General features: G+C 54.3%; 2 protein-coding genes across 2 annotated transcripts; both read right to left on the reverse strand.

Moving 5' to 3' along the window:
* Positions 1-1,783: 1,783 nt before the first annotated feature.
* Positions 1,784-6,392, reverse strand: BEST2 (bestrophin 2). The gene is made up of 9 exons (XM_010855479.1): positions 6,241-6,392; positions 5,982-6,076; positions 4,315-4,548; positions 4,078-4,232; positions 3,664-3,741; positions 3,343-3,495; positions 3,175-3,255; positions 2,823-2,977; positions 1,784-2,219 (listed from the first exon to the last, which is right to left on the reverse strand). Exons 1-9 carry the CDS (start codon positions 6,390-6,392, stop codon positions 1,784-1,786), a joined length of 1,539 nt encoding a protein of 512 aa, XP_010853781.1.
* A 4,163-nt stretch (positions 6,393-10,555) lies between these two features.
* Positions 10,556-18,766, reverse strand: ASNA1 (arsA arsenite transporter, ATP-binding, homolog 1 (bacterial)). The gene is made up of 7 exons (XM_010855480.1): positions 18,578-18,766; positions 17,566-17,713; positions 13,812-13,960; positions 13,574-13,724; positions 11,714-11,821; positions 11,422-11,619; positions 10,556-11,023 (listed from the first exon to the last, which is right to left on the reverse strand). Exons 1-7 carry the CDS (start codon positions 18,736-18,738, stop codon positions 10,892-10,894), a joined length of 1,047 nt encoding a protein of 348 aa, XP_010853782.1. The 5' UTR covers positions 18,739-18,766; the 3' UTR covers positions 10,556-10,891.
* Between the last annotated feature and the right edge of the window lie 1,458 nt (positions 18,767-20,224).

Here is a 20,224-nt window from a genome sequence, read left to right on the forward strand (position 1 = left end):
TGTTGGAGAAGACTCTTGAGAGTCCCTTGGACTGCAAGGAGATCCAACCAGTCCATTCTGAAGGAGATCAGCCCTGGGATTTCTTTGGAAGGAAAGATGCTAAAGCTGAAACTCCAGTACTTTGGCCACCTCATGCGAAGAGTTGACTCATTGGAAAAGACTCTGATGCTGGGAGGGATTGGGGGCAGGAGGAGAAGGGGACGACAGAGGATGAGATGGCTGGATGGCATCACTGACTTGATGGACATGAGTCTGAATGAACTCCGGGAGTTGGTGATGGACAGGGAGGCCTGGCATGCTTTGATTCATGGGGTCGCAAATAGTCGGACACGACTGAGTGACTGAACTGAACTGAACTGATAAGGAGAAGCGATGAAAGAGAGAGAGAGAACCTGGGGACTCCCCTGCCAGTCCAGTGGTTAACACTGTGCTTCCACTACTGGGGGCCTGCGTTTGATCCCTGGTCAGGGAACCAAGACACCACTTGCAGCTCTGCGTGGCCAAAACATACACATATATGTGTGTGTGTGTGTGTATATATATATATATATATATATATATGTATTTTTTTTTAAGGGACTTCTCTAGTGGTCCAGTGGTAAGAATCCACCTTGCAATCATGAAACACAGGTTGGATCCCTAGTCAGGGTACTAAGATGTCACATGCTGTAGAGGAACTAAGCCTGCACCAAACCAAAAGATCCTGCATGACCCAACGAAGATCTCGTGTGCTACAACTAAGATCCAATGCAACCACATAAATAAAATGTTTTTTAAACAAATAAATGAACTTAAAAAAAAAAGAAGTTGAAGGTGACTCCCAGGTTTTGTCCTCAGGAAGAACAAAGCTGATGGAAGATAAACAAGTAGGGAGTCAACAGGGAACTGGTTTGGGGGAGCATGTTATGTTCAAGGTGCCCATGAGATCTATACATAGAGATGTTGAGTAGACAGGTGGCTCTCTGCATCTAGAGTGTGGGAAGGGACCCTGGCTGGACTTCTAAATTCAGGAGTCATCTACATACGATTGATGTAAGACCTAGAGCATTGTAGAGGCAGAGGGGTCACTTGCAGAAGCAAGGCTGGCAGGAGAATTCCCTGGCGGTTCCGTGGTTAGGACTTCTCACTCCATTGCAACGGGTCCAGATTTAATCCTTGATCGGGAACTAGGATCCCTGCAACTAAGCTGCAGGGCGTGGCCAAAAATAAACAAAAGGTTGGGGGGAGAAAGCATGGTCCTGGGACCTGTGAATCCTATATTGATGAATGCGTAAAACCATGGGCACTGAATGGGGTCATTTCAGAGAGTAGAATTTGGAAGTGGACAGGACATCATCAAATAATCCTTAAAGCTTACCTAGCATAACTCGCCTGGCAGGAGTTGGGTTTTTAGGAAAAAAAAACAAAACAATTTTATTGAGCACCTATTATGTATCAAACATTTTTTAAAGCCACTTTCATTTCATCCACACAGCTCAGGAGATGGGCACTCACTTATATGTCCAGTCTAAAGAAAGAAGAAAGGCAGGTCACAGGGATAAAAGCCTCTCACGCCGTGGCAGGAAGTAGAGCTGGTGGTAAGGCCCAGCTAGCTGGAAGGATACCCCGCCCTTAGTGCAGCCCTCGGCCCACAGGAGGCGCTCCAACGCTCTGTGCCAAACGTAAAGTTGGGGCGCAGGCACGTAAGAAGGGGGCTGGCCGAGTCCACACGCAGCTTATGCAGACCCAAACTGCTGCAGGCAGGCTTGTTTCCCTGTCCTTGGGAATTCAGGGTCCAAAGGTCTCAGGCTAGACTCTCCTCCTCCTCGCCAATGGGGCTGGGCAGCCAGGGAGGAGCCGGCCCCCGGGTCCCAGACAACGGCACCACGGTTAAGGGCTCAGCGGGCGCCCTGGGAGCGGGGACGGGGGCAGGCGACTCGGGGCCGGTGAGGGGCTCAGACTCCGGCTCCGGCTGGCCTAAGTCGACCCGCGGGCCTTCGCAGCCACACTCCGGGACCGCGCCGTCGGGAGCGCCTGCGCACGCGCAGCTAGCAGCCATGGATTCCTCCGACACGTGGCTGTTCTTGCGGCGCAGCAAGGGCACGCGCCGGCCCAGCAGGCCACCTGTGCCCATGCCCGTGCCCACTGGCAGGAGGCGCTGCAGGAAGTCGCCGTGTGCTTCATTCAGCGGCGCCTCCAAGCCGTCCTGACGCTGGAACTGCATGTCCTCCTTGGCCAGCCTGCAGGAGAGACAGAGGGTCAGCACTTGCGCCTCTCCCGTCTTCATCAACAGAACTGAGACCGAGGCACGGTACTTTTCCTGCCTCCACCCATCTCACTGTTCCACTTCTCCCAGAAGTCTTGGCTTGCCCCTTCCAGAGCCTGGCCTTATCCTCTGGCTCTGGCTATGAGCAAACTTAGGCCTTAAAAGGCTTAGTTGGGGCTCTGCCTCGTGTTGCTTCTGTTCTGCCCAATCCTCATAGACTGTAGCCTTTAGTGTCCCGGCCCCAGACCTTGACCCGGATCCCGGACACCTCATCCTAGTTCTATTGACTGTAGCTTTTAGCTCCGAATCTCCAGGGTGTAGCCTTTAGCCCCGTTCTGGTCACCCACTGCCCCTTCAATTAGACACAACCTGCAGTCATGCATCCAGAGGATGAGATGGTTGGATGGCATCACCAACTCAATGAGTTTGAGCAAACTCCAGGAGATGGTGAAGGACAAGGAAGCCTGTTGTGCTGCAGTTCATGGGGTCCCTAAGAGTTGGACACAACTGAGAGACTGAATGAAGACACAGTCATGAGACCCCACCTAAGAGGCCCTGTCCACCCCCACTGGCTCACGTGATGTCGAAGGTAGAGCCCTGGAAGGAGGGCTGCTGCATCAGGAAGGCGGTGGCTGCGGTGTAGGGAGCTCGAGCCTCAGCCGCGTCCCAGTACAGGTCCTTCTCCAGCATGGCCAGGTCATCATACATCTCGTCCACAGCCAGCATTGACACCTGCGGGAGAGGATATGCAGGGAAGAGTGGGGCATGGAAAAGCGCTGGCACCACAGGGTGGACCCCTCAGGATGGGTAGGAAGGTGGCTATCAAAGAGAGAGGATGGTTCAGGAATGATGTGTGGAAGAGTCTTGGCAGGGCTGGGGCCAGGGTCCCTTTAGGAGCCTAGGGATGGTCTCAACTGAGAGAATCTCACCTGGAAGCATCGGTCGATCAAAAAGTTGGTCTCAAAGTCATCGTCGTCCTCTCCAAAGGGGTTGATGAGCTGCTCAGCTACCTGAGTGGGGAGAGGGGAGGTAAGCAGAGCCCTGAGAACCCCTGCCCACTTCGCCCCTGTAGTCCTGGCCTTGGGACCCCCACCCACCTTGAGCCAACCAGCATAGAAGAAGAACTGCAGCAGGGTGAAGATTGGCACGCACAGGTCCAGGTCATGGTCTTTGTAGCCCTGTGCTGGGTCCAGGAACTGGCGGCCAATGAGGCAAGCCAGGAAGTAGCTGTACACAGCAATGGTCACCACCTGGGGGAGGGACAGGACGGGGTGCCAGTCAGGTCTTGAAAGTCATGGAGAGACCAGAGCTAGGACCACTAGTCACTGTGACAGGGTCTCAGCTAGTCCTTAGTTTTTCCTTGAGACCAATGCTCCAAAGCCTCTGACACAGGATATAAAAAGGCAGAACCAGGTTACCTGGGTGTAGACAAGGGGCACGCTAATCCAGTCATAGTGAAAGAGCATCCCACATTTGCTCCGAAACACATTCAGCTCCTGGTGGGGCGGATATAGGTCATGAGGGGGCTGAAATGTGAGCTCACACATGGGGATTAAGTAGGGGGTTACCTGGGATGGAGGTGAGTGGTCACCTAGTGGGAGGCGGGCATGTGCTTCCAGGGACTAGAGAGTCTTCAGTGGTGAGTGTGTATACCTAGGGGCATTATTCACCTAGAAACCGTCCCATAGAGATACGTGTACACCTCGGGGCTCTAGATAAGGGTGTTTGGAATCCGCCCTGTGAAAGGCACGTGGCAAATCAGGATATGACACACCTCAGGGTGGGTGGGGTACATTTTTTTTTTTTTAAGAATGACCATCCGGATAACCCACCTCCAGTAGCAGCTTAAAGGCGCCGTTGTCGCGGATGCGGCCCTCGCGCCGAGCCTGCGCCGCCAGGTTGCAGAACCAGACGCAAGGCACCCAGTACTTGTTGTAGGATGAGTTTAGGTTCTCGAACTTCTTGCGCTCCTCGCGGGTCATAAACCCTGCGCGGGCGAGGTCGGGAGTTATTTACCCCGCCCCTACCTTGCCCCTGCCGCCTGCGTCCTGTTTTGGCCGGAGCCTCACCTGCTTCCACCACATGATCTATGGTGGGGAAGCGCTTGAAGACCGCGGTGCTGACCGAGCGCAGGATAAGCACCCCGGAGAGCCCTGCGTAGCGCATGAGCGTGCGTCGGTAGAGGCGGCCGCGCTCATCGTGTCCGTGCACTGTGCCGACCACGACGCACATGAGCGCGTCGGTCAGGGGCATGGATAGGTACTGGTTCCACCAACGGTGCACTACCAGCGTCACGTAGAAGCCTGCGGGAGAGCCGGGGATGGGGGAGAGGGCTCAGTTGGGAAACTAGGGTCAGGGAGTTGGGAGCCCAGATCAAGGGAAGAGGAGCCGACCTGGGTCTTGCATCAGGAGCACGGGGTAACTGGACACCCAGACCATGTGGGACCACGTGGGCTGGGAACCTTAGGATCTAGCCCTGAGGTCAGAGGTTGGTGCAGGCTGAATCACCCTGGCTGCTTGGATGTCATCTGAGATGGGAGATTAGGATCTCCATATAGAGGTGAAGGACTTCCCTGGTGGCTCAGAAGGTAAAGCGTCTGCCTACAATGCAGGAGACCCGGGTTCAATCCCCGGGTCGGGAAGATCTCCTGGAGAAGGAAATGGCAACCCACTCCAGTATTCCTGCCTGGAAAATCTCATGGACGGAGGAGCCTGGTAGGCTACAGTCCATGAGATTGCAAAGAGTCACACACGACTGAGCGATTTCACTCACTCAAAGAGGTGAAGGAGGGCTTCCCAGGTGGCGTTACTGGTAAAGAATCCTCCCGCCAATTGGATCCCTGGGTGGGGAAGATCTGGAGTAGGAAATGGCTATCCATTTCAGTATTCTCGCCTGGAAAATCCCATGGACAGAGGAGCCTGGTGGGGTACTGTCCGAGGGATCTCAAGAGTCAGACACGACTGAGCACACACATCGAGGTGAAGACATGGAGCCCACAGGTAAGTTGTCACCAAGGCCATAGGGAGCCCCTGAGCCAGGGGTGTGTGAAGGGGTTGGGTCTAAGTTAGGAAACCTAGGGCAAGCTGGTCACCGCATCCCTATGGGCCCAGAATGGTGGGAGGAAGGCTGATATTATGTGAAATCATTGAGGACAGGGAGCTGGGGGACTTGTCAGAGAGATGCCCCTCAGGATGGACTTGAAATGAGGGAGTTCTATGGGATCTTTGGAGGGGGTCCCTGGGATGGCTCGGATGATAAAGAATCTGCCCGAAGTGCAAGAGACCTGGGTTTGATCCCTGGGTCTGGAAGATCCCTCAGAGAAGAGAATAGCAACCCACTCCAGTATTCTTGCCTGGAGAATTCCATGGTCAGAGAAGCCTGGCAGGCTATAGTTCACGGGGTCTCAAAGTGTCAGACATGACTGAGTGGCTAACACACACTGGGGATCAGAACATGTGAGGGGAGGCACTGGTAAGCCCATGCAGACACAGATGGGAGTCCCTGAGGTGACCAGGGATAAGCCTGTGGATGACACGGAGCTCTCTCATGGGGGAACTTCAGGGGATACATTGACTAGGTGACCTCCAAGGTCCTGGGAATCGATGGCATAGCTGGCGTAAAGGATGCAGAAATGGGGATGTGCGGGGATGGCTTTGAGGAAGGGTCTCAGAAAGCAGGAATGGCTATGAGTGTCTCGGGATGAAAAGAATGGGAAACTCCGGAGCGCGAACCCACCCAGCACGAAGGAGACCGGGATGAGACTGGCGTACCGGTCGCAGTAAAGGACGAGCTTCTCGAAGTAGCGTTTCTGCTCTTCGGTCAGTACGAAGCTGCGAGGGAGAGGGGCACCGGGTCACCGGCGAGCCCCCGTCCCCAGCAGCCGGTCTCTTCCCGCACCCACTCCGGGGCCGCCTCGGAGCCCCTCCTGAGACCTCCCTCAGGCACGGCACTCTCCATCCCCTCCCCACCTTACCCACCCCCGGGGCCGCCTCACCGATAGGCGGCACTCAGCGCCATGAAGAGTCCGAGGAAACAGAGCAGCTCGCGCCACAGAAGTTTATAGATGCTCCCGCGCCACAGCAGCAGCAGCTTCGAGAAGCCGCCGAAGCGCGCCTTCGCCACGCGCGCCGTGTACGTGACGGTCATCGCGGCGCCCGGGCCGGTCGCGCCAAAGGAGAGGGGGCGCTGGATCGGACTTAGGCTCGGGGGCCGAGGAGTAGGGGGCCGGGACGGAGCCGGGCTGCAGGCTATGGGCGGGGGTGGAGAGATGCGGGCCCGGCTCGACTCTGCGCGCTGTTCCGAGCCCGACCACCTTACCAGCTCCTGGGTTCCGGCTCTTGCTCGGGTTCCCCTCTCCTCCCACCTGCTCTGCCCTACCCTAGCCCCCAGCCCTCCTCTCCAAGGCCCCCTCTTCCAGGTCACTCCCTTCCTTAGACTCCCGGTCCCAGCGTCTTGTACAGACCTTCCCTGGCCCTCTCCGTCTATCTCCCACCCTCAAGACCCTTAGGTTTTATCCCTCTCAGATCCCATACCCCTTACCTGGACGCCATCTACACTTTCCTCTGCTCCCTGAGTCCTGAACTCTTTAGTTTCTAAGTTCCCAGGGCTCCAACTGAGTTTCGTCCCCAGTTCTCTTTCCTCAAGTTCCACTTCGACCTTTCCTCTCCTCCTCCCCTAACCCAGTCTGGGCCCATTATCTGCCCTGCGCTTTCTATTGAAGTCCTCCAAAGCCTGGCCTCCAAGCCTCCTGGCCCCCAGGTCCCTTCCCACAGTTCCCCAGGCCTCAGACTGGCTCCCCCTGCTGCACAGCAGCCCCAGTCTATCCCCCTCCTACTTAATCGCCCTGCCTCTGCCCCCTCCCCCTGGCCCTGGATCCACCTGGACATTTCCAGTGTCCGTTCCTTGCTCGCCTTCCACACCCTACCCTGAGGATTCAGATGGATTCTCCCTCGCAGACAGACTTGTCCTCAGGGTTCCCGGTTCCCCCAGGCCTGGGTCCTTCTCACCTGATGGCTGGTTCAGGGACACTTGGGACAAGGACAGGATGGGCTGGGTGGGTGGCTTCAGTGTTGGGTGGGGCTTAAGCCAGATTCTGTGAGGGAGGGGGCTGGGGAGTGGACTTGGGTGGCCCTTCCCTGGCCCTCCCCCCAGTCAGTTGCACAGTTACAGCCTAAGAACTTTGTTTGAAGTCTCCTCAGTTTGTTACCTGGGGCGGAGGGTGGAGAATTCACCCTGACCTCCCTAGCTCTTCCCTGTCCTGTCTCCCAGTCAGTCAGTCACTGGCAGGTCCCAGAAACTTTAGCCCTAGAGCTCGGGGAGGGGGCAGGAACCCTGTGTTTACCCAACCCAGTTGTACACACACTGCTCAGTGAGGCTGGGTCACTCGAAACTCACCTGTAAATTAACCATAAAGATGCACATGGAAACATACCATAGATCCAGACACAAATTCAACTTTCCTCAACACAGCCTCCCACAATCACCGTGACCCAGAAAGAAGTTACACAGTCACAAAGATTTCCAGAGTCACACAAGAGACACTTAGCCATACCCCACCCCCACTAACATGCAGATATAAAGCCAATGGACCCTAAACCAAACCCACCAGGTTCTCAGCTCTCAGGCACCCACACAGTGCTCCAAACAGCCACCCAGGAACACAAGGGCAGGGACCCAAGCACTGAATTCCTTCATAATTGTACTAGGTAATAAAGACACACACAAGGTCACACAACCAGCCAAGTGCAGACCACAGCCCAACCCCAGAACACCATCACACAGGTGACCATCACACAGGTGACCATCACACAGGCGACCATCACACAGAGGGAAGTAGCCTACATTTATTCCTGATCTCCCCCATACAAAAACACACCTGTGATCACATGAGTTTGAGCACGCTCTGGGAGTTGATGATGGACAGGGAAGTCTGGCGTGTGGCAGTCCACGGGGTCACAAAGAATCGGGCATGACTGAGGGACTGAACTGAATTGACCACACATTAGATGCAGGAGCACCACCCCTCAACACAGCAGCCCACAGTCCTGGGATCAGATCCAGGTCTGGTGGCCCCTTAGATTTGCCCATGTTGCAAAGACGTATTTGTGCAACACTGACCCCTCCCAACAGTCCCACAGACCCAGAGGGTCACATCCAGGAGTCAGGCCATAATCCCTCATGAAATTCACCTGCATTTATTTGTACGTCAATCCATAAGACACACCCTCCCCAACACCCCCTCACTTTGGGTGGTGGCGGGCAGGTGCGTACACACACCCTGGGTTGCAGTCACTTTCGTCATTGTCATGAACACACAAGCTTAGGGACACAAAACTTTGTCCCCACACTTGGCACGGATACAGGACACATGTTCTCCTTTCAGAGGCACACCTACACAGGGGGCACTCTAGCCTGGCACAGACAGCCCTCCATCCTCAACTTTGAATGCGTAGTCCAGTGTGGGAGGGGCAGAGGCTCAGGGCTCTAGCCCCAAGAGGGGCGTCCGGGAGTGTCCCTCAGACTCTCCAGTCCACCCTAGCTCCAGAAGTGCATATGGCTCCACTCGACCCCACCCTGAGGTCCAGCCAGCCAGGACGCTGTGTTCCTAACCCAGCAGGTGTCTGCCCCACCCGGGGTAATTAGGAACCAGCCCGGACTGTCTGTCCTCGGACCCATGCCTCCACTGTCCAGCTGCTGGACAGCTCATAAAAGAGGGTGAGGAGTGATGCTGGTAGCTAAGGCAACTGGGGAGGGGACAGGCTTCAGGTTGATGGGCTCCATACTCATCCTGGCTTCCCTTGTAGCTCAGCTGGTTAAGAATCCACCTGCAATGCAGAGACCTGGGTTCAATCTCTGGGTTGGGAAGATCCCCTGAAGAGAAAGGCTACCCACTCCAGGATTCTGGCCTAGAGAATTCCATGGACTGTATAGTCCATGGGATCGCAGAGTCAGACATGACTGAGCAACTTTCACTTCATTTCATACCCGACCTGAGGCCCCTATTTCTTTGGATGTATCCTTACACACAGCTACCAGCCCTCCCCCCACTCCCCCACCCCCGTGCTCATCTCCCATCCTCCAGCTCCCAGTATCCCCACACACTTTTGACTGCTGGACCCCTGCTGGGGCGGAGGCAGGTTGCCCAGGCTAGTTCACATGCTTACTAATTATAACAGCGAATATTAACAAACACTCCTTGGCAGGTACATGCCTGGGGCTGTTGTAAAGGCGTTACCTATTTCATCTCATTGTGTCTTTACAAGCAGGAAATGTGAACTTGGTGACTTTGTTATTCCCACTATTATTCCCGCTAAACTGAGGCCCAGATGACACACAGCCCTTTCATGACACACCTGGGATTTGAACTCTGAGCAGTTTGGTTAGGTTATAAGCACTTCCCTGACATGGACCTGCCTATACTGGCTTGTATGCAACCCGACGGATTTGGGGGGGACATGTCTAGGCTCGTGGCTGGGTTCCCCTTACATATGCACACCCTAGCCCACCTAGATCCTGGATGTGTGCTATCTAAACACTGCTTCCTGACTCATGTGTGTCCCCAAGCACCCCTTCTTCCCCCACCCACATTTAGCGCCAGCTTGGAACTTGCAAATGCCCAAGATCATGCCAATCCTGGGTCTCTCAAGCAGGGTGTGACAATGACTGTCCAGGGAGTGGCAGAGGGAAGCGTGAAGGGGAGAAGGTGGACTGTTAGGTGTCTTTCAGGCTGGTGTGCTGACCCTTCCAAGGTCAGGTGAATTTGTGCCAGGGCCCTATGAATGGCCACACTTCTGTCTCCATTTTAAGAACAGGGGACTGGTACTCAAACTGCAGGAAACATGCTACAGGCCACTAAGACTGCTCTGGGGGCAGGATGGGACTTCAGGGCCCCTCTAGCCTCTGAGTTTTTTTGTCATCTTGTCCCCTAAACTGCCCCCCTGTTGCAGTCCTGTGCTGGGACAGGCTGATGCCACGCCATTCCATAGAACAGGAATTGGTTGTGGGGGAGAGGTGGGTGGAGACTGTTAATCCCATCTGGCAAGCCCAGCCTCTGCCCAGGGCGCCCACTAATTCGCAAACCAAACAGCAGGCAGTGCTGGGCCCGCTGCCGGCCTAATCCGCTCCCCGCCAGCCTGGGGCTGGCCAAGGGGCCTCTTGGTTCCCACGCTCTGAGCCCTGAAGGATGTGGGCAGATGCAACTTCTTCTACTCCAGGCTTTACAGCCCTGAAGGACACCCTGACCCATAAAGACCAAGAAAACAGCACCCCTTTACCAAAGAACCCTCCTTCCAAAATTGCCACAATAAACATGCATCTCTATTAGATTTCTGTTGTGACAGTGCCTCTCCGGATGTGACATCTTTGTGCAGTGTACAACCTGTGCAACTGTACATGAAGGTATTAAGCCCCAGCTCCCACCTCATATCAATATCCACAGAAGTTTAAGATCATTTTATTGAGGGAGGAGAAGTGGGGAGAGGTGGGGGGCAGCTATAGCTCCCCCAGCCCCACCAGGGGGAAAAGACCCCCTCCCCGCCTCCCATCCCCCAAGTGGTTCCCCTGTATTAGGGGGGGGAACTTTGTGCAAACTCTGCCCCGGTGGGTGACGGGTGGGTGTGAAATGGCAGCTGGGGCTGGTGGAGGTGCTACTGCGCGCTGGGGGGCTTGTAGGGCTCCAGGAGGAGAGCGGAGAAGGTGTTGACCTTGTCTGCTCCCCGAACCTCATGGGGCAGCAGCGGCAGCTTCACAATGTGGAAGTCTTCATATAGGTCCTCCATCTGTGGCGGGGGCAGAAGGCAGCAGTCAGGGGGCCCCGGGGCAGGGATAGGATGTGATCGGTGTAAAGGGTCAGGCTGGGGGGTCTCAGGTCAGGGAGAGAATATGAGCAAGGACTTCACAGGGTCATGGGTGGGAGTGGCGCCAGTGAGGTCAGAGATCACAGGCCTGGACCTCCCACTCCCCAGGATCAGAGATACCCAGGCCAGCTAGTCTACAAAGGCCAGAATTAGGTCTGAAGCAGGAGATGAAGGGCAGGGGATTAGGCAGATGAACAGAGAATGAGATGGAGCAAAAGATCAGAGAACACAGTAAAAGGTCAGCTGGGCCAGCTGGGCTGGGCTAGACCGCAGCTTCTGGGGTCAAAGTGTGAGACTGGCGGGAGGGTGGGTGTGCACACCTGATCCAGGTACTTGGCTTGGATCTTGTGGCGGGCCTCACACATCTTGCAGGGCTTCTCGGGATCAGGGAAGACGAGCTGGTTGACGATGATGTTGTGTGTGTCAATCTTGCACTTGGCCAGCTCCTGGATCAGCCGTTCGGTTTCATACAGGGACAGGAACTCCGCGATGCACACACAGATGAAGGTTGTTTGCTCCTGCAGGAGGCAAGAGAGGACAGGGAAGGGCAGGTCTCAGCCCTGTCCCCGTGGTTCCCAGAGCCTCTCACCGCCCACCTGGACCTGAACTCACAGGGTCCTTGAACTGCTCGCTGACCGAGCGGATGACAGGCAGCGTCTCCTCTAGCTTGGAGGCCAGCTGGTCTGCGTTCATGTCGCCGAGGCCCAGCATGTTGCACATCTATGGGGATGGGAGAGGGCTCATGGTTTACCTGGTGCCCATTACACTCCCTGGGTCCAGCTCACTAGACAACTTGGTTGGGGAGGGCAGGGCGGGTGGGGGGAGATGGGAGGAAACGAATCCCAACACCTCCCAGTGGTTTAAGATGTGGGCCCTTGAGCAGATCATACGGATCCAGCCCCAGGTCTGCCATTTTTGTGGGGCCATGGCCAGGTTAGTGCCTCGGTTTCCCCATGTGTAGAGCTGCTGTCCTATACAACACACTGTCACACACTCAGAAGGGTGCCTGGCACACAGGAAATGCTCCACAAATTTTACTATCTGAGGGGGGCTTCCCTGATGGCTCAGTGGTTAAGAATCCACCTGCCAAAGCGGGAGACATGAGTTTGATCCCTGATCCCAGAAGATCCCACATGCTGAGGAGCAACTAAGCCTGTATGCCCCAACTACGGAAGCCCCTGTACCTAGAGACTGTGCTCTGAAACAAGAGAAGCCACTGCAGTGAGAAGCCCAGGCACTGCAACTAGAGAGTAATCTCCGCTTACTGTAACTAGAGAAAAACCCTCGCAGAAATGGAGACCCAGAGCAACCACCAATAGAAAAAAAAGTTACTACCTGAGATTCAAGTCCCCACTAGGGGACTACCCATAACCAGGGAGGTGGGAGTGGTGTGCAGAAGCGTGGGGTCAGTAGGGTTGTCATGTTTGTGCTAACAATAACCCATGGTGGGGGGATTCGCATGCTCTCCATTTGACAGACATGGCCTAGAGAGGGGACGTGACTTGAGGTCACAGAGCAGTATCACACCAGAGTGCAGTGCATCTGAACCTGGGTCACCTGGCTCTGGATACGGTAAGTCCCCTAAAGAGGAACCTTCAAGTCGTGAACTTTTGAAGATACAAACATACATCTGGTTTCAGCCAGAAACCAGAGCTTGTGCTATTAATGTCAGGCGCGACTGAAACTGCAGCTTGCCCTCTGTCTCCTATTGCTGACGATCCTTCAGCTCTACCACCTCCGACCTCCTCTCCCTTCTCCAGTTAGTAACTCTTCTTGCCTGATCTGTATGCCAACTGTTGTACTGCACTACTGTACTTTCTAAGGTACTGCCCTGTGAACTTAAAAATGTTTTATTTTTTGTGTTTTTTATGTATTATTTGTGCAAGAAGTATTATAAACCCATTACAGTGTGGTATGGGCTTCCCTGGGGGCTCAGCAGTAAAGAACCCGCCTGCTGATGCAGGAGACTCAGGTTTGATCCCTGGGTTGGGAAGATCCCCTGGTGAAGGAAATGACAACCAACTCCCGAATTCTTGCCTGGGAAATCCCATGGACAGAGGAGCCTGGTGGGCTACAGTTCATGGGGTCACAACAAAGTTAGAAGCGACTGAGCAATTAAACAACAACAGTACAGTAGAGAACTACAAAGACAACTGTGTTCTTTGGGTACCTGGTTTCTGTGTTGAACTTACAGACAAACTGGACTTACAAACTTGATCTCAGAACGGGACTCGTTCATATGTGCTGGACTTACTGTATGTGGTTTCAAGCTCTGTCTGGGGCACTCAAGAGGTGGAGGCAGGGACACCGAGGGCTGTGGAGGGGGGCGGACAGTTCCTCCACAGTGAAGACCCAACCCACCCACTGGGAAGCGCTGAGTGAGAGGGCACGTGGTAAAGGCCTTTGTTACGGTGTGACTGGGAGCCCTGCTCTGACTCAGGGGATTCCTGGCTGCCCGGGGGCCCTGCCTGCCTGTGAGATGAAGGGGCTGATCTGGTTCTTGATCTGCATGAGGCGGCCAAGCCCCCGCTCGACGATGGTGGGGAAGTTGAGCAGCCTCAGCGTGTGGCCTGTGGGCGCAGTGTCGAACACCACCACGGAGAAGTTCATGCCCTTCACCAGCCTGCAGGGAGAAGAGGGTCAGGCCCGCTCAGCCCTTTCTTCTGCCCCCAGCCCCAGGCAGCACCCAGTACCCCTGGCCGCGCCTGACCTCATCACCTCTGCGTAGCTCATGGCCTCGTCGATGCCTGGGAATGCGCTCATAGCTTCTTGCATCATCTTTTTGCCCATGCTCAGCATGTTGTCCTCTTCAAAGAACTCGTCTGGCAGCTCCGCCACGCCCAGGCTGGGGTCAATCTCCTTCGGGCCGAGGGGGTCAAGATTCAGGCTGCTGTGGCTGGGGCCTTGGCACCGAGGCACAGAGCCTGAGGGAGCCTGGGGTGCGCCTGAGCACAGCCCACCATTGGTCACAGCTGAGGAGACCCCCGAGGTGCCATGACCCCTCCCTTAGGCACTTCAGGTATTCAGTGACCACAGATTGTCAAACAAGCAGATGGAAGATTGTCAACTGTCCTCAGTGCCCAGATGGAACCCAGAGCCCACTTCAAGGCCTTTTCTTTTTATCTGGCCACATCACGCAATGTGTGGGATCTGAGTTCCCTGAAAAGGGATCGAACCCGTGCCGCCTGCAGTGGAAGCACGGGGTCTTAACCACTGGACTGCTTGGGAAGTCCCTGCAGGGACTTTTCACTGGCTGTTCCCCGACCCAGCCCAGGACCTCTTCCAGATCAGTCCTGTAACATGAGTCTTCCTTAAATGCCCAACCTAACAGTGCAGCCCTAGCCCCGGCGGCCCTCTTTTCCTTTCTCCTTAACATCTGGCCTCTTGAAGATCCCCTGGAGAAGGAAACGGAAACCCACTCCAGTATTCTTGCCTGGGAAATCCTATGGAGAGAGGAGCCTGGTGTGCTACAGTCCATGGGGCCATAATGGAGTCGGACACAACTTAGCAACTAAGCACATACGCACATGGTGTCTACTTATCACATTTATCACCATCTCCACACCAGAGTGCCGGCCCCATGAGGGAAGGGGTTTGGATTGTCTTGTTCACTGTGGTGTCCCCAATACCTGGGAAGTGTGTGGCACAGAGTAGCTCCTCAACTTGGATGTAGGATCCATGAAAGGATAACCAGCCTGGGGTCCCTGGCCTGTCTTGCACTCAATGCCTCTCTATCCTCTGCCTGCGTTACCTCTTTTTCTTCTTTTTTTTTAATAATTATTTTATTTATTTTTGGCAATGCTGAGTTCTTCTTTGCTGCAAGGGCTTTTCTCTAATTGTAGTGTGCAGGCTTCTCATCGCGGTGGCTTCTCTTTTTGTGGAGCACAAGCTCTAGGGCTCTCGGGCTTCAGTAGTTGCAGCACCCAGGCTCTAGAGCACAGGTTCAACGGTTGCAGCACATGGGCTTAGTTGCTCTTCGGCACGTGGGACCCTCCTGCATCGCGGGGATCAAACCCGTGTCTCCAGCATTGTAGGTGGATTCTTTACCACTGAGCCACCAGGGAAGCCCGTACCTCTTCTTTCTGAGTTCATGGTTTCTGTGGTGAATCCCTCAACTCCCTGGCCTCAGAGATCACTTCCCTGTGGGGGAAGTCACACCCTTGATGGGTTATTCCTAGCTACGGGCCCACTCTTTGACCCCAGCTCTCTCAACTTCTAGATCTCTCTGGGCCACCTCATCCCCACCCCTCTGCCCCCTTGTTCACTGTCGGTGTTCCTTTTGGCCAGCACCCTTATCCAGCCCAGTCTCCAAAGGATGCTTCTGCATACACACACTCTCTTTTCCCTCTGCAGTTGGCAAAAGCGCCATTCTCATTATTTGCAGCTCGCTGGCATGGCTGACAAATAGCTTCACCTTGCTCCCCACTGCTGATCGCAAATCTCCAATGGGCATTTGACGAGCCAGACAATGCACCGGTGGGAGTATTAATGCCACATCTTCTCCTTCCTCAAACACTTTCTTTCACAAGTGGCCCGCAGTCTCTGCTGGGGCTTGTGCCTCAGTGAGAAAGTGAAGCCACTGGCCACCAACACTCTCATTTCACCCTAGAAAATGCCCCAGTCCTTCCTTCCAAGCCCCTGGTCCTGGCAGAGCCCAAGTCCTGGGTCTGTGCACTGGAGCAAGCAGACGCCCACTTGAGGCCCCTCCTCGGCTGGCATCCTTATTCCCTCCTGAAGCATTTTTTTTTTTTTTTGGTCCACACCGAACAGCTTCTGGGACCTTAGTTCCTGAACCATCGGTTGAACCTGGTCCTCAGTAAAGAGAGAGAGCCCAGAGCTCTAACCACTGGACTGCCAGAGAATTCTCTGAAGCATTTGCATCAGCAAACACACATGCTCTTAGCATCTCCTTTCTCAGAAAAGCCTTCCTTAACGCTCGTTCCCATTTCCCTCCAGGGATGGCCACGCTCACTTCTCTGCTCCCATCATGGTGATCACTGTCTCCACTTTGGTTCACCCACTCCAGGCAGGCTTTTGTGCCCATTCCCAGGGTGATCTGCTTAAAACAGATGTGCCTGTCAGAGCCAGCAATCTTTCTGCCCAAGTCCCTTTGTCCTCCTCAAGTTTAGGAGCCGGGACTATCTTGCTTCCCTCCCACCTCACCTGGGGCTCCTCCTTGGCCTCTTTCACTGATTCTTCCTCTTCCTCTGCTGGACCCTAAATGCTGATATGCCCCCAGAGTTGTTTCTAGGCCTCTCTATTCTCTCACTCTTTCCTCTATTCACGCAGCTTTAAATAAATATCACCCTTGGGACAATGACTCTCAATGCCAACCTCTTCCTCTAGGCTCATATAACTAAGCCACTGTCCTGATGTCTCCATCTGGATGACCAGTGGGCACCTTGGTCTCACTAAGCCAAATAAAATTCCCCATTTTTGCCTTCTACTCCTGCTCCTCTCCCAGTCTTCTCCATCTCAGTTGCCCAGGGAGTCAACTAAGACATGTACTGAATTCATTTCTTTTCCTCATGCATTATAACCAAACAGTCAAACTGCTTTAATTCCAAAATACATCCCAGGGATTTCCCTGGTGGTCTAGTGGTTAAGAATCCGCCTTCCAATGCAGGGGATGCAGACACAATACCCGGTCAGGGAACTAAGATCCCAATGCCATGGGGCAACTAAACCCACATACTGCAACAGAAGCCCCTGTGTATGACAATGAAGACCCACTGCAGCCAAACAAATGAAAATAAATCCCAAATTTTGCCACTTCTCACCTCCCTCCCCACCAAGTTTTGGCTGCCACCATTTCTAGTCTGGTCACTGTCCCAGTTCTCTTTGTTTTCATTCTTGACTTTAGAGTCCAATCTCTTCATGAAAGCTACAGGGAACTTTTCGAAAAACGATGAGGCCCATGACATTATTTGGCTTAAAACAAACAGCTTCCCATTAAACTCGGAATCAGGGACTTGCCTAGTGGTCCAGTGCCTAAGACTCCACCCTCCCAATGCAGGGGACCTGGGTTCAACACCTGGTTGGGAAACTAGATCCCACATGCTGCAACTAAAGATTCTGTGTGCTGCAACTAAGACCTGGCACTAAGGTCCAGAGCAACCAAATACGTAATAAAAATAAATATAAAAATATGTATAAACTTGGAAACAAAGCTGAAGTGCTCCCAGTGGCCTGCTAGGTCCTATACCATGTGACTCTTATTGATGTCTCCCTCCCCTCCCCTTGCTCACTAATCTCCAGCTACTCTGGTTTCCTTTCTGATCCACAAACGTCTCTCACCCCGTCCCCTGTGGGTATGCTGAAGAGGGGAAAGTGGAGAGACAAGAGGCTGGAGAACCGGCAGGACATGGTAGCTAATGATGGGTGTTCACAGGAAAGGCCTGAAGGTGCCTTTGACAGAATTGGGGGCTGGGGCGTGGCGTAGGCCTGAGCCCTATTGCACTCACCATGGCAAAGAGGTTGTCGTAGCCTTTGACCTTGGTAGGCACCTTGGAGAACTTCTGGTCAAATGCATCGGAGATGTTGTGGGCTGGGTCGGTGGAGATGATCAGAACACTCTCCCGCCCCTTGGACAGCTGGACTGCTAGGCTGCAGCTGGGCAAAAGAAAGGTCAAAAGGTGGGGGGGGGGGTGGTGGTGGTGAAGAGTCAGGCTCTGCTTCCTAGGTCTGCAAGGGGAGATGAAGGGTCGCGGGAGCAGGGGACCTGGATCAGTAAGGGCCTTGAGAGAAGAGTATGGAGGACTGTGGGATCAGGCCTCAATCTCTGCAGTGGGACCCTCTCAGATCTCATCTACTGAACCTTTCACCTGACTAGACTGGTAAGATTCGGCTGAGTGTGTCAGTCTGGTGTGATGCCTGCTTCTTCGCTGGCACAGAGTGGCATCACGATCTGGCTGTCCAGCCAGCATAGCCTGACCCTGTGTCCGCTCCCTCAACGCTAAGCTAAGGGGTCCTTTGCACCTCTTGCTAAACTCGGTGGTTCGGTCCATTTGTCCAGGGTAATCTGCTCGGGGGATCCCTCCCTCTCCTCCCAGCTGATTGGGATAGCCTGATCATGTGCCCTCCCTCCCGCCTTCCACCCCCACGTGGGCAGAGAATGCCAAGGTTCACCAGATTAGGATAGTTCGTTCAGGTGCCCCTCCCCTTCTCTGGGCACACTCTGGTACAGTCTACCTGATGGGACATCTAAATGCTCTCCCGGACCCCGTGCGCTGGATTCAACGTGGTTCAGCCCTTGAGCCCCAAAAGGGATGGTCCAACTCAGAGGGTGCCCGGCCGGCTTTCAGGAGATATCTTCCTTTTGCTCCAGATAACTTCTGGAGAGTACAATCCAGAAGACCCCGCCCCAGCCCTCTTGCCCGGCTGGTGCTGGGGTGCTGTAAGACCCGGTCTTTCGCCTCCCCTTCACCCTGTGGTACATCCCACCCGTTTTCCCGGCCCCCACCGCAGCCCTTTTACCTGCAGGTTGTCTTGCCAACTCCACCTTTGCCCCCAACGAAGATCCACTTAAGGCTGCGCTGCTCGATAATGTTGCTAAGCGTGGGCTCCAGCGGCTCCACATCAGGGGCATCCTCGAACTCCTCTGCCTCAACCCCCCACCCGGCCACCCCTGCCGCCATCTTGGAACCGGCTCACGTGATCAAGCGGAGCGCACCATGCAAAATACCTGCAGGGGAACTTTCCTATCATATCCCCATCAGGGCTAGAAGGGTGAACTAATTTCCTCATAGCTTAACTTCTAGGAGCTAATAGAAGCTATATGTCCAATGTCTTCCCTTCCAAGCTTCACCATGTCAGCCTCTTGTCTACATTTTCTTCAAAGACTCACCCTGTCTAATTAATGCATTGGTACATCCCAGGATACCCCCTTTACTGATTGGCCTCTAAGTCTAGCAGCACTCCTTTCATTGGCTACATCTTTTCTTACTTTCACCAAACACTCTCACGTCCCGGTAGCGCCAACCTCCCCTTAGCAACCGACCAAACACCCATTCCATGCCCTTTTCAAGAAGTTAGGTCCGAGGTCCCCCCCTGACCTGACTCCATAGGCTCAACTTCTTGTCGATCATTTCCCGCCCCTATTCTCCGAACTGGGTCCCAGCACCCCTCAGGTACGTCTCTTCTGTCATTCAATTGGCTGGGAGCCATCGGGCTCCGGACGCAAACCAATCACAGACGAACCGATTAGTTTGGCTGGAGACAGTTTCGGCGCTGCGAGTGGGTTAGAGAGAGAATTACTCCAGTTGTGGGCGAGGTCCGCAGATCCTTGTCTAGTGAGCCCTGAGCTCCTATGCGGGCTTGCATCCTTGTCGTAGAAGGCACACGATTCCCCAAAGCCTGCTTCCACTTTACCCCAGGTTCGAGGGGAAACTTCAATTCAGCCAATTCTGTTTTAAACTCTGCCCTGGGCAGGAATATATGCTTGGTCCCAGGCCCTTCTGCGGACCCACTCCAGTACTCTTGCCTGGAAAATCCCATGGATGGAGGAGCCTGGTAGGCTGCAGTCCATGGGGTCGCTAAGAGTCGGACACGACTGAGCGACTTCACTTTCACTTTTCACTTTCATGCTTTGGAGAAGGAAATGGCAACCCACTCCAGTGTTCTTGCTTGGAGAATCCCAGGGATGGGGGAGCCTGGTGGGCTTCCGTCTATGGGGTCGCACAGAATCGGACACGACTGAAGCGACTTAGCAGCAGCAGCACATAAAGTAATACCCTGATTTGCAGATATGAACCTCTCAGCTCCTTGGAGTGAGCTGCGTCTGTTTCCAAATGAAAGCTGCATCCCAGAAATAGGTACCTAATCCAGAGACACCCCCATTTCTGTTCTTAGGGACCAGGCTAGATATGCCCTCTAGCTAGTTTTAGTTAGGGACCCAGGTTCCGAGGTATCAGCTGAGCACACAGCCAGGCAACGTCTCTCCCCTCATTGAGATTATCCCGGGTGTCAGAAGGAGATTCTAGCCCCGAAAAGCTAGTACACCACCGAGTCCTAAGCGGGAACCTCACTCCGAGAGCCAGCTACAATACCCAGAACCAAACAATAGTCTCATTCCGGAAGAGACCATCTCTGCATAACGCCAGCAGGAGCCTAGCAGGGTTATAC

The sequence above is a fragment of the Bison bison genome, unplaced genomic scaffold, assembly GCF_000754665.1.
Source record: "Bison bison bison isolate TAMUID 2011002044 unplaced genomic scaffold, Bison_UMD1.0 scf7180017864365, whole genome shotgun sequence".
NCBI classification, from domain to species: domain Eukaryota; kingdom Metazoa; phylum Chordata; class Mammalia; order Artiodactyla; family Bovidae; genus Bison; species Bison bison.

Bases quoted from the DNA above. Each gene is read 5' to 3' on its own strand.
- BEST2 (XM_010855479.1), bottom strand. From the start codon at position 6,392: ATGACCGTCACGTACACGGCGCGCGTGGCGAAGGCGCGCTTCGGCGGC. The intron at 6,077-6,240 runs GTGAGGCGGCCC...TCTCCCTCGCAG, and splicing joins GCGCTGAGTGCCGCCTATCG to CTTCGTACTGACCGAAGAGC. The intron at 2,978-3,174 runs GTGAGATTCTCT...CCTCTCCCGCAG, and splicing joins TGATCGACCGATGCTTCCAG to GTGTCAATGCTGGCTGTGGA.
- ASNA1 (XM_010855480.1), bottom strand. From the start codon at position 18,738: ATGGCGGCAGGGGTGGCCGGGTGGGGGGTTGAGGCAGAGGAGTTCGAG. The intron at 11,620-11,713 runs GTGAGTTCAGGT...TGCCTCCTGCAG, and splicing joins GCGAGCAGTTCAAGGACCCT to GAGCAAACAACCTTCATCTG. The intron at 11,024-11,421 runs GTGTGCACACCC...CCCCCGCCACAG, and splicing joins AAGCCAAGTACCTGGATCAG to ATGGAGGACCTATATGAAGA.